Below are 13,811 nucleotides of genomic sequence, written 5' to 3'. Positions count from 1 at the left end.
AAGAGAAACTGACACTTTGGGTTGAGGATTTGATTTTTGGGAAATGAGTTTTTTTTTTTCCTTAGTGTTCAATTAATGGGTGCCTTTAGGTATTTGTTAATAAAAAAATTTTAAAAAAGTTTTGATACCACTTTGATAGGAAAATATAAAAAAAATTGTAAAAAAAAAAATCAATTACTTTTTTATTTTCTCATAAAAATATTTTAAATATATTCTCTAAACCAATGTCTTAAGACATTCGTTAACTTTTCCTTTTTTTCTTAAAAAAAAAAAAAATAGCTCTCATGAGATTAAGATCTTTTTTATTGAAAGGTTGAAACCTTTTATTTTTGTTTGAAATGTTCAAACGTACTTGAAGAAATTTTTCAAATATTGTTATGTTTTATAATTTGTTAAACATATTGGTATTTTCTTGTAAATAAATTATTGGTAATCATTATAATTATTGTAGAGTTTTGAAATGAGTAATTCTTAGGTACTCTCAAAATATGAAAAATGATATTCTCTCCTTTCATATTCATGATAGGTCCATCATGAATGTAAGAGGAGATAACACCATTTCATTATATTTCAGAAATACCTAAGAATTTTTCTTTTGAAATAAAAAATAAAAAATCATTTGATTATATATTAAAATAATATAGATCATGTTAACAAATGTCTTTAAAGTAATTATTATTTTAAAAAAAAAAAACCTTAGAGCAAAGATTACTAAATGATAATTTTGACATAACTTTTATAAAAAATATAAAAAGGTGTTAAAAATATTAATTGGTGTCTTTATTAGTTGACATAATAAGAGTAACCAGGATGGATGGAGTTAAAAGGTAAGTTTGAAATACTTTACCTGTTACACATTTGATTTGAATATGAGGCAGTGAAGCGGCAAACCGGCAAGCATAAAAAATATTTCCTTCTCTTTTGATTTTGGTGTTGGTAAAAAAATGGGTAAGAAACGGAAGAGGGTTCCGGAGGTGCTATGGCGGCTATTCCGCAAGCGAGCGCAGAGTCTGGAGTGCACAATCGAATCGCTGCTGCCTTCTTCCGAAAAAGCGACGTCGTTATTGGTAAGAGACAGGGATCCCCTACAGTACCGGAAGCTCTTGAATCAATGCTTCCTTGTGGTCTCTGAAAATGCGCCTCCTCTCTCGCATTTCAACCCTCACTCTCGCTGGTCCCAATCTCAGGTCTCTCTCTCTCTCTCTCTCTCTCTCTCTTATCTACCTACATTATATACACTACACACGCTTACTTAATCTTTAGAATAATAGTTTACTGTACTTACTCATTATGTTTTCAGATTGTGCAAAGGACCATTGAAATGCTGATTTCTGAGCAACCCATGTCCTCTAATGTTATTTGCAATGGTTATGATAAGGCAGGCTTTCTTTCTTTCTTCACTTATTATTGTGCTTACTACGTTGCTATCAACCTTTTTTGGCAAATGGGGTTGACGGTTTTTTTTTTTATACGGTGGGTATCCTCATTTGTTTATTTACAGAGTAATCATTCAACCCCCGTTATGGAACTTCTATGCTCTCCAGCTTGGTGTCTTCTCTTACAAAGGGTACTTCTCTGTTTTTTTCTTTTTCTTTTTCTTTTCCTTTTTTTAACTAACATCTAAATCAATGGCTACCCATGTTTACTATGGTTTTTGTACTAATTACTGAAATAAGGTGAAACTTGCATTTATGCAGGTTGGGGATGATGTCATGCTTTATCTTTTAAAGTACACATCAATATTTTTGCCCGTTCCTTGTAAGAAGCATTATCAAGTATCAGGTCCTCCCATAAGTGATTTATGCCCCCATTTTTCCAACAAAACATTGGAGTCTCAGGATCAACCTACTTCACTTGATAAATGTGGTAATGACTAATGAAGACTTTCTAAACACTACTTGTACAAGTTCTGTAAACATTTGTTGGTTGCATCAAAATTCCCTTGTATAGGACTTCAGAAAAATAATGTTACTACGCACACATCACCATTAGTACCATCTAATTTTTCAAAATGCTTTGTTAATATTTTAGCCTCATGGGTAAATTGAAGTTTATTGAAATATCCAATGCAGAACTAATGGTTGGTGCATACAAATGATTTTAAATTTAAATTATATATTTAATGCGACCATGTTCACATTAGAACACTAATACAATCAGATAATTATACATAACCACATCAATTTTACAATTTAAATAAATAATAAATAGTCTTCGATACGGGATAAAATGTAACTGTCGTAGTCTTTGATACTTTAATCCTCTGCTTGGTAGCCTCTTTCTGACTTTAGGCCTGCTTCTTTCTTTGTATTTTCTTACCTGACCTGTTCCCATCATTTTGTGGACGTTCATTTCTAATAGATCTTTCCCTTTTCTTGTCGTCCTTAATTCTTTTTGCTTTTGTGGTTATTGTATTTGCATTAGATAGTTCAGTCATATATAACATCTCATTTCTTAATGGTGATTTTGTCCCAACTTTTCTCAGGATCCAACAAGAAAAGGGCTTTAGTTGACAATGCTAACTCAATGTTAGAAATACAGAAGTTCAGTAGTTCTTCTGGTGTTGATGATCCATCAACTTTATTAGACTGTGTTGGCTCCAATGTTTGGCGTTGTTCAGGATCATTTAGTTGGCTTCATGGAAACAAGTGTTCTCGAACGATTTTATTGGAAGAAGTTGCACCAATTATTGGAACTGGTATCAATAACACTGAAGGGGATTCAAATGAGGAACTTCAGGAAAGCTCAAATCAGATAGCAGCAAAGTCTAGAAAGCGTTCAAGGCCATTTAGTTGGCTTCGTCACAGAAAGCAAAGGCATTTAAATTTGGAAGAAACCAGTATTAAGACCTCTTCTGCAACAATTCTTACAGATAAAGATAGCGTATCTGGGCAGCTCCAGGATGATGTGAATTCTTGCTCAAATAGTTGTGAAAAGGTGATTCCCTATGAAGGATCTTTCACTCAAGTTCAACTTTGGTTTGATATGTTGGAGGGGTTCCATTCTGCCAATTAGCTCTAGCTCAATGGCACGTCCTTTTCCCACAATAATGGTTGGAGGGTGAGTTTGAGAGTTCAAGGCTCACTAAATGCCCATATAACTTACTAATAGAAAGAGAAAGGTTCTTTTAGTACATGAAACCTAATATTGTGGCCTGATCTAGAAGATTTTTAGATATATGCTCTGTGCGCCTAGCATGGATACACTTTATTAATGATCCCCACATGAATTGATAATTGATTCGTACCTGTACTTCAACACATTATGGAATACTTTAAACATCAAACTCTGTTAGTTTTGTAAATTGTAATCAAAGATTTTTGGAGCATGACATTATAACATCCCATTGAATTTTGGTAATGGAGTTTGTGTATTACGTTTTATATAAACATTTCAATCATTCACAGCTACATTGATTTCCTTTTTTGCTTTCTTTTGTACATGACAAACTGAGTGTCACTTTTGTGTTATGAAAGTGTGTTATCATTACGAAAGTCTGGATTAATAGTGATTACCCTTCTATTATCAGAATAAAGGGTTTAGGTGCAGAATTAGTATTCACCCCGAGAACATAAGACATACAGCCAAACAATCTCAGCAGGTAGTTGTGGCTATTTACTCATGGTGCCTGCTTGAGCATGAGAACAAGATGCAGTATGTCACAGCTTACTCTTCTGGTTAATGAGCATCTCCAAGAAAGTAACAGAAGCTGGAAGTAGAACATCAATGAGGAGATATCAGTGCCATAATCAGTATTAACACAAACATGGCTGGAATGGTGTTTGTTGGCATGGAGATTGAGATAGATGTGATTGTCAGTGACAAAAAGATCCTTTGCCTCAAGAGAATTAGAGAGACTAAATTTTGGTTGATCTATACACATAAGAAGATTGAATCACTTTATGCCTCCTAGTGAACATTTGGATTCTTTCAATGCAATGATAGACATTTCTCCCTGATATTTACTGTTTATTTATTAATTTTTTTAACTTTGAAAATTTTCCTTTTGCATATGATCTATTCTGCAGACGCCTTGTTTTTCAGTATCACAAGCTCCCAAGCCCCTGGTAGTCGCCAAAGGGGCTTACATTAACCGGAAATCCATGTTTTATGACATGGAACGTTCTTCATCAATGTTTCCAGGAAAACGTATCCTCTAGTCCAATTTTAAATGTACATGTAGCTAATTTGTGCTCTCTCCATTATAAAATTGCCTTTCATTTCCATTTTTTTCACCTGAGTTGATAGACTGAATGATCGGCAACTAATGGTCCTTTGGTTGTCAATACCCCTTGTATTTTTTTTATTTCTTCTTTTGTTGTGCAATTATGCATTTTATTTGCTAAAGAAACACAGTTTGACCTGAAAGTTTGTGATGCTATGAGCTTCTGCCATGCTTTTTTATGGTGCAAAAGAACACACTACCTTAATAATCTTCAGATATACTAAATTCTCTAAAGCCCAATATTGCTGGTGCAAAGTTTCTTATTGGCAATATCTTTGGCTTATCTGAAATAAATGCAACTCAGGAAATGCCATGCTGCCAGAGAAGTGGCTTCTGTGTCAACAAATCAGCATGCATGTAAGTGGCATAATCTTATATTTTGGTTGTGGAACATTTTTTTAATTTTATGATGATACCCGATAGGGCTTTATTGATTTGTCACGTCACGATTATTGTTTTTTGAAGTGGCATGCATGTTAATTTCAGTTTAATGATTTGATCTCTACAATCCAATTTTCTTCTTGCTTTATAATATTGATTACATAGTTCTTATAAGCTCTTAGATATGGAACTGTTAAATAGCTCCTTTGCTGGATAGAATAGGATATTTTTGCATGAGTCGGTTCCAAACTTCCAATTATGAGTAATGACAATGTTTGCTCAACAAGTGCCAGGACTGCAGTTTAAAGGCTCTGAAAGGGATTAAGGTCAAAAGGGACAACAATGGCACAGTGAAGTATCTTTGTGCTTGAATCTTATAGCCAATGTTCGTACTTTAGACTAAAGTCTGGAATAAAATGATGGTTACCATTAAAATGAGCTTCTTCAGATGGAAGCCCTACTGTGTCTTAGAGCACAAATACATGAAAACTTTTGCTGACCTATAAAATATGGACATGTTTATGATCATATTAGGGCAATAAATAATTGCACTTGATGCCAATAGATCAGTTTTTATTTTTGGTGGGTGGTTCTGCTTTAACTGCTTGTTTTTGTTTCTGAAGGTACCACTCACTTGTTAAGTTGTTTAAGAGGGTTGTACGCAGGACACAGTGTTGCCAACATCTGAGATTATTGGATAAGCATTGTGCTGTTCCAGAATTAAATGATACTGGAAAATCTAGCACCAGCTTTAAGGTAAGTATTGGGACTATTTTGTTGTGTATAATTTTTATGAAGGCATAATTAGCATTCACAATTTGACATTATGAGGATACACCTTGCTCAGTTTCCTATGCATTTTGAATGCATTAGCGCATAATATCCATGCCTGGATAATTGCGGAAACTGAAATTGAGTATGCAATTTTCTTTTTTCTTTCTTCTTTTTAGGCGGGGTGGTGGGCAGTTCTTTGTTAAATGGGAGCTCATCATAGAATTGCACACTGTGTATTGCACATCCTTTAAGCTATCTCACTAATTTAATCACTTCTTGCTTCCTCTAAGAAAAATATAATACTTCTGAATTTTTCATTTCAGGGGAATGAATCAAAGAAAAATGTTCCTGAGAAATCTCATGGTTTTAATACTGCATATTGCGAGGATACTGAACCTCTGTTTGAAGCAAATACTTGCTATTGCTTGAGAAGTCAGGTAGTGTCATTTATATGGGCAGTGATTAGGAGTATAGTTCCTACAGAATTTCTAGGAACTACCTCTAACTGGAGAATGTTAAGGAGAAATATTGCCAGGTTTATTCAACTACGAAGATTTGAGAAGTTCTCATTAAAGAAATGCATGCATAAATTAAAAGTATCAGAGTTCCCATTTCTATCAACTGGAAATTTTTCATGTTGCTTTAGTAATCAGGCGCAAAAATATGCAATGGGTGAGAGTGTTGACATGCATAAGGGATCCAGAAGATTGGATGATGCCGCATATGTTTTGAGACATAAACTACTGGAAAGCTGGATCTTTTGGCTCTTTTCATGTCTAGTAGTACCACTGGTGCAAGCAAACTTCTATGTCACTGAAACTGAGCATGGGAATCAAGATTTATATTATTATAGGAAGTCAGTTTGGGAGAAGCTGATAAATAACGCCATCACTTGCTTGAAAGATCAGGGCTATCGTGACTTGGATGATGTGACCGTTAGAAATATTATGAAAAATAGAAAATTTGGTTTCTCAAAGCTAAGACTTTGTCCCAAAGGAAATGGAATGAGGATGCTAGCAAATCTACAAGCATCATCAAAAAGGCCAACGCTAAAATCCTCTTTGGAAAATCAATCATGTGGAATGCATGGAAAAGGAAAATCTCGTCAAAAGAAAGTTATATTTAATCATTTCAAGTCTGTAAATTTTGTTCTTCGTGATACACATGCTGTCTTAAAAGGAATACAGTTGGAAGAACCCAAGAAGCTGGGATCATCAGTTTTTAATTACAATGATGTCTACAGAAAGTTATGTCCATTTCTAATTGGTCTGAAAAATAGGTTGGCAACCATGCCTGGTGCATTTGTTGTTGTTTCTGATGTACGAAAAGCATTTGATTCTATTGATCAGGATAAACTGCTTACTGTAATGAAAGATATCATACAGAAAGATGAATATATTCTTAAACAGTCTCATCAAGTAGTCTGCACACAGAAATCTTTGTGGGTTCATAAGAACCTTGTCTTGATGGATCAAAATATGATCACTCCAGAAGTCACATCCTCTGTTCCCTTCCGTTTACTGCATACTGTCTTTGTTAACCAGGTAGCTATTTTAAGTCAATCTTCAAGGAAAGTTGGTGATATGTTTTCTTATTGATCTTTTCTATTTCCATTGAATATTTTAAGGATTACTGCTTTTGCTCTTTATCAGCTAGGTCACATAGTATCAGCTTTTACTACCTTTTTAACTACTACCTTCCCGTTCACGCATAATGCCTGCAACATACAAATAGTCTTTAGAATCCTGTAAGCACCTTAAGCAATTTATTGAGTTGGACTTTTATTCTTTATATTATTGTCACTGATTTTGCAAAATAGTGGGGACTACCTTTTTTTATAGATCAAATCATGGCTTTTAGTAGTAGAAGTTTTGATGTTCAAATTAAGCTCTACCAAATGAAAATAGTTTTGGTAGTTGCAAAGATTTTTGAGTGGCTCCTAGGCCCAGCTGATTGTGCTACCCTTTGGGTAATTTTGGTACTTGCAGAGATTGACGGGCACTCATTTGGTTTTTGTAGTGTGACAAGGGTATTCTTGTCTATTTTGTTATGGCCCGGGAACTGGTTGGTTGGTTGCGACTCTTATTTAGTTGTTGACTAAAGTGTATTTGGGTTGCTGATGAGCTCTAGCTCAAATGACACCTCTTCCCTTGTAACTGTAAAGCGTGGAGGGTGAGGTTGTGGGTACAAGATCTGTTGGGTAGAGTACATGTATTACTTACCGATAACTTTTGGTCTTTAAAGTTTGGGATTGTTTTCATTTTGACCCTTTAAGCAATAAGGGTCCTTAGTATTTAACTATTCATGAAATACTAGCTCAATACTGTTGTGGAATGTAGTAATTTCCTTATTGTGGGAAAAATACCTTATTATGGATGGTTAGATTACTAATACTTATCAAAAAAAAAAAAGAAAAAAAAGATTACTAATGGAAATGGATGGTAAGGTCAATATGAAAATGAAATAAAACATGAAGGGCCAAAATGAAAATTTTGAAATGTAAATAGCTGAAATGAAACCAAACCAAAACTTCAAGGGCCAAAAGTGTACTTGTATTTGGGTCATTTAGATTTAGTCTTAGGTCAGTTATGCTTTGACTAGTGAACCAACTTTCCTCAGTCCCCCTAATGTGCTCATTCACCAAGCATATGCAGCCTATGTCAGCTATGCATTGATGTACATTAAAGGGGAAAAATAATAAAGTATCTGTAGCCCATGTGGTGTATCTATGTTTTTTTGATAAGTCCATGGGGTGTATCTATGTGGTGTAATAAGATATTTGGATGAGCAATGCATCAATGTTGTGATGACTAGGTAGTATTCTTTCTCTTCCATATTGCTGCTGTCATCAAGCTTTTACCCTAACTGATGTAGGGTCTTTAGAAATTCAGCTTTAAATTAGATTCTTGATGAGATCTTGAATGGTTGATGGCTGTTTGCTATTAAAAAATGGATGAAAATAACATGAAATAAAGAAAGAAAAAACACTAGGACAATCACTCTTAGGTTTTCCTTAGCTATCACACTTAGGTACGAGAAGGTACTCACACCCTCAAAGCTTCAAATAAGATGCTGAAATTTTACTAAAATCAAACTCTATAAATATTATTTACGACAATAAAGCCTTATGTCGGCGAGTGTTAAATCCTTTCCTAGGACTATGACTTTAAATAAACTATTACTCTACTAGTATTACTAATAACAAACAAAAAAGAAATAAGAATGTTTAAACCAAATAGGAAAAGGATTGACAACATAAAAAAAGACTCATGGGCCTTTGGTACAACCAATGACAGCCCATTCCAAAAATATGGAAATTACCAAATTGCCCTTATTCTAGTAAAACTATTAAAACTAAACTAACAACTTTCTAAACTAAAAAAACTTAATATTAAGAGTCCATGATAATTAAAGTAACCTATGATGAAAGATGCCAAGGAAGCCCCACATCTAAACTCGACCACAAATCATGAAAACTTTGAAAACTTCACTGTTTGCATCACTAACAGCCCAAGACTAAAAGCAGCTGCCATGCAGAAGTTCCTGTGGCAAATTTACCCATTTCCAAAAAATTTTGACAGTGAAAATTGATCTATTTTGTTGAAGAGCTGCCACCATGCCTCCATTCCAATTTGGTCAGTTCTGCCCATTATGTAGTATAGCCGCTCTTTGATTCAAACTCCTCTCTCAATTTGGTCCTTGACCTGTGAATTTCCTTAAGCACACTACATGTTACCAACATACACAATTAAGGATTTTTCATCATTTCTACATTTAACGAAAATATATCGTTTACTTCCCTATGCATAGGGATTAATATGATTGAGCCTGAACTAATAAAATGCAATTAAATGTCAATGCACTTTTCTTTCACCCCCTTATACATGGAACTCTAGTGGGGATCTTGCATGCACTTCATCCTCCAATCTGCATTTGGTGAAGTATAGGTGGAAGGATAATTCAATGATATCTAAGATTATGTTTTAAAAAGAAATTGAATCTGAATGTATCTTCTTCATTAACTTGTGCAGATGTAATGTTGCTATAGTTGAAAAGGTAAATGCCACTTCATTAAGCAACAGACATCGCTCAAAATTTCAATAAACTAAGAGTTCATTTGGGAACAGCTTATTTAGCTGAAACTGAAAACTTTTTACTGAAAGTACTGTAGATAAAACTAAAAGGTAGTTAAAATAGTACAATGGAGTTCATGAATAGTATCAAAAAGTACAATAGGGCCTATGAATAGTAGCAAAAATAAGCTGAATAGTAAAAAAAGCTAGCTTTTTAAGCTAATGGCAAACACAACCCAAGTGTCAGATCATCCTAGTAGACTCAACAAGTAGATATCAACTGAATGGGACAGTAGACTTCTAAAGTGGAAAAATGAAATGCCTCTATTCTGAATTTTTATACTTATAATGAAATCATCTCTTTTGAGGAAGCTAAGTTTTGTTTAATATTTTTTCATCTTACAGGAGTGGAGCAGGCATGTGAAAAAAGAAGAGTTATTTTTCATTTTAAAGGAACATGTTAAGTACAATGTACTGCAATTTGATAAAAAGTTTTTCGTGCAAGGTGTAGGTATTCCCCAAGGAAGTGCTTTGTCTCCTCTGCTTTGCTCATTATACTATGGACATCTGGAAAGGAATTTGATCTTTCCATTTCTTGAAAAATCTAGTGAAGGTGCTAGTAAAGATATATCTAGAAGACATAATTCTATGGATGCTTCTGCAGAGGAAAGTAGTGGTGACAGATATATACTTCTTAGGTTTATTGATGACTTCCTTTTCATTTCAACCTCAAAGAAGCAGGCTGCTAGCTTCTTTTCCAGGCTACAAAGAGGATTTCGTGAGTACAACTGCTACATGAATGATGACAAATTTTCTCTTAATTTTGATATTGGACAGTTATCAGGGATTCCATCAAGCAGGGCTTATGTGGGTGAAGATGGCATTTCATTTCTTCGATGGAGTGGATTGCTTCTCAACTGTTGCACTTTAGAAGTTCAGGCAGACTACACAAAGTTAATTTTTGTACATGCATTTTACTTTTTTGTCATTCTTTTTGCCAGATATATCTTATGATCTTCTGTTTTGGAATTTTTACCTAGTGGTGTCTTGATGGATAATCAGCATTTTTGTTTTATTGGTGGGATTTAGCTTCAGATGCTAAGATTGGGACACAATCATTTGAACCTTAAAATCATTCCAAATCATTGTCAGGCTACTCATTAAGTGTACATAATGCACAGACTGTAGTCCATAGTCTAAATATTATTGATGTATATTGCCAAGAGCCATGTGCTCAACTGGCATTTCCTAGTGTTTCCAACATGAGACATCTAGGGTTCAAATCCCTTAATTCCCCAACTATCAAATTATCAAAAAAATATTGATGTATAAGTACTGCTTAAGCCTTAACATTTGGTACTTTTAAAATTGTATGTTAGCATTCTTATTTGGTTTTATATCTTCCTTCTTCCAAACATTATACATGAGAGTTTCCTTTTGGCTGTTGCTTGATTTATTTATTAATTCTAATTCTTATTGATTTTCCAGCCAGAATTTGTGAAAGTTCAATTTCTTCCCCAATTAACTTGTTCCATATGCTAAACAGGTATCTGAATAATCATTTAAGTTCGACTCTTACTGTCAGCTGGCAAGGTAAACCAGGCCGCCATCTGAGGGTAAAGCTGTGTAGCTTTATGAGACCTAAATGCCACCCTATATTCTTTGATTCAAATATCAATTCTGCAGCTGTTATCAGATTAAATATATATCAGGCTTTTTTGGTATGTGCAATGAAGTTTCATTGCTATGTTTGTGACTTATCGTACATATGCAAACTTCGTGCGGGATTCTATTTATACATTATTGAAAGATCTCTGAGGTATGGATGTAATTCTTGTTTATCTTACAGTGTATGTGGTTAATAAACTTGGTTTATTGAGAGCAGTTTTGCTGTGCTGATTTTAGTTGATATTTAGCATTGTTGAAGCCCCATGTGCAGTATACACAATCTTTAAATTTCAAGAACTATAAAATTTAATTATCAAATTTAAAGTTGCTTATTTTCTACTATTTTTTCAGTTCTTTGTCTTTGTTGATTGACTTGTTAGGTATATGTACAAGCTTATAAAGAAACGGATGCGTTCTGCATACCAGTATTCTGATGTCCTGCCAATACTTCAGTTGGAGGAAGAAGAAGTTGAATGGCTTGGATTATATGCATATATACAAGTATTGAAGAGAAAAGAATCACGGCATAAACAGTTGCTATCTTCATTAAGGTGTAAGTTAGAACATACAATACCTACAAGTGTGCCACTGCCACCTCAACTAAAGTATGCAGTTGATGCCTCACATTCCTCTTTAATATGGAAAATTAAGTACTAAATTCTTGAAGGTTTGTGACAAGTAGTATAATGATGGAACTTTTTTCTTTTTGTTTTCTCATTTCCTGTCCTATCCAACAGCTTTTGGGACTATATTCAAGTTTATTTGGTTATTGTTTTTCCTAGTACTTAGAAAAAGGTAGAAAGTTATGCTAGAGTATAGAAGGTTATGTTTATTTACTCTGATTAGCTGGTACAATTCTCGTACTGGAAGGGTTTCTTTCTCATGTGGGAATTTTGATGATGCAGCATCGGCAAATATGTTTCTGCTACTCTCTGCTTTTGAATTTCAAAGAGACAGTTGTAGTTTTGATCAAGGTGGGCGGAGTTATAGAGTGCGGATGCTCTTGCAAGAAAGTGGACATATCTACAACAAGATTGTGTTTTGATAGGCCCCTACTGATATATCTTTATTAATATTCTTCTATGATTCCTTGGGTCTGTATTACTATTATGACAGGCTCTTTACCGAACTCTTTTTTTGGTTATTTAATATTTTAATTATATGCATCATTTATTACCAAAAAAAGAACTTGAAACATCAATTTTATATATTAATTTAAAATTTCATTTGCATAATTAAGGAAAAATTGTATTTTACCACCTTAAACTATATTCCATATTACACTTTGTACTCTAAACTTTTTAAATGCATGTTTTACACCCTAAACGATGATCCTTGTTACACTTTGTATTGTTTAGTGTGCAAAGTGTAATTAAAAGTATAATTTAGGGTGATAAAGTGTAGTTTCTTCTTTGTTTTTAAGGGCTTGAGAAGATGGGCAATTAGATCTTTTTACATAGTGTCATTTTTTCATCCAAGTTTATAGCAAACTTGATGCTGAGGTGCAAAGTATAACAAAAATCATAAATTAGGGTGCAAAACGTGCATTCGAAAAATTTATGGTATAAAGCATAATCAAGTGTATAGTTTATAGTAATAAAATGAAATTTTCTTCATAATTAAACATGCTTATTGTTTAAATTTTCCCATGATAGAGATCCTTGATATTGGCTTGCTTCTCACCATTTAGGAGTTGCAAAACTAATTTCTATAAGAGCATTTGTATAGGTTGATGCAAAATAGCATAAGGTCCTAAATTTGCCCAATCAATCGCAAAATACATTCACATTAGTTTATTTATTATTTTGCAAAAATACATTTGTGTTATAATAATTATGTAAATGTACATGGTTACTGTAACTATGTAAATGCGTATTTTAATAATTCTTTACTCACCCCATGAGGTAGAGAGGTCATTTGAGATAACAATAAAAAATTGACAACAAAATAGTATTTTAATGAAATGTAGTGTAAAATAAATAATCTAATATAGAGTGTTTTGAAATATATATAAAATAAACAAAGTAAGTATTTATGCTAAAATAAGAAACTTTCCTTCTAATGAATGATAGGTGAGGATTTGGTAGTTACATCATTATTAATGATAACTTTGAGATATTTAGATAATTTACACGTATGCACGTTTGAGTGAAGGACCAGAAGTCTACCAGAGCATATTGAGTGCAAAACGAGAAAAGTCCTCAAGAGGATCTCCAATTTTGTCACCTATGTCTTGTGACTTGCGAGTGTCATAACCTTTAGAACAAGAAAGTATCCTTTTGTGTTATTCATTTGTGCACTCCATGTAAAAAGGATGGTTACATATGCTCAATACATATGATTTATTTATTTATTTATTTTTACCTTAAGAGTAAGAAATATGGTTAAGCATTGTGAAAAGATCCTTGCATAAGGACCAACATTTTGTTGCGCAAAACTAACAAATGAGACAAAACTACTAGCTAGTTCTTTACAATGGTTTAATTTTAGGCATATGTTAAAAGGGAGGGCAATTGTTTAGATCATGCTTTAGCAAGAAAAGCAGTTTTATCTGCAAGTATAAATGTTTGGGTAGCATAGCTACCATCTGATTTGAAAGATGTTGTCCAAAATGATTTAAATTAATCAAGTCTCTATATTTTTCTCAAAAAAAAAAAACCCTCTACCAAGTTATTGTTCATTTTGTACAT

The 13,811-nt window shown here is 33.6% G+C and overlaps 1 protein-coding gene across 2 annotated transcripts; it reads left to right on the top strand.

Moving 5' to 3' along the window:
• The first annotated feature begins 852 nt into the window (after positions 1-852).
• On the top strand, positions 853-12,311 carry LOC112001085 (telomerase reverse transcriptase). Of its 2 annotated transcripts, XM_065760874.1 has the most exons (13): positions 853-1,187; positions 1,301-1,378; positions 1,502-1,567; positions 1,698-1,866; positions 2,486-2,937; positions 4,029-4,149; positions 4,441-4,582; positions 5,230-5,362; positions 5,704-6,924; positions 9,859-10,406; positions 11,000-11,272; positions 11,502-11,674; positions 12,027-12,311. In XM_065760874.1, exons 1-13 carry the CDS (start codon positions 945-947, stop codon positions 12,164-12,166), a joined length of 3,759 nt encoding a protein of 1,252 aa, XP_065616946.1. In that variant the 5' UTR covers positions 853-944; the 3' UTR covers positions 12,167-12,311. The 2 variants fall into 2 exon arrangements, with proteins under 2 accessions (XP_065616946.1, XP_023889017.1); XM_024033249.2 differs by lacking the exon at positions 12,027-12,311 and having other exon boundaries at positions 11,502-11,778.
• Positions 12,312-13,811: the final 1,500 nt, after the last annotated feature.

The sequence above is a fragment of the Quercus suber genome, unplaced genomic scaffold (assembly GCF_002906115.3).
Source record: "Quercus suber isolate HL8 unplaced genomic scaffold, Cork oak 2.0 scaffold_385, whole genome shotgun sequence".
NCBI lineage: Eukaryota > Viridiplantae > Streptophyta > Magnoliopsida > Fagales > Fagaceae > Quercus > Quercus suber.
The sequence above is the reverse complement of the archived record's forward strand: the minus strand, read 5'-3'. Positions and strand labels throughout refer to the sequence as shown.

What these genes read in the sequence shown, in the direction of transcription:
- LOC112001085 (XM_065760874.1), top strand. Translation starts at nt 945, where the DNA reads ATGGGTAAGAAACGGAAGAGGGTTCCGGAGGTGCTATGGCGGCTATTC. An exon ending in GTCAACAAATCAGCATGCAT is followed by an intron (nt 4,583 to 5,229) that starts GTAAGTGGCATA and finishes TTGTTTCTGAAG; the next exon opens with GTACCACTCACTTGTTAAGT. An exon ending in ATACTGTCTTTGTTAACCAG is followed by an intron (nt 6,925 to 9,858) that starts GTAGCTATTTTA and finishes TTCATCTTACAG; the next exon opens with GAGTGGAGCAGGCATGTGAA.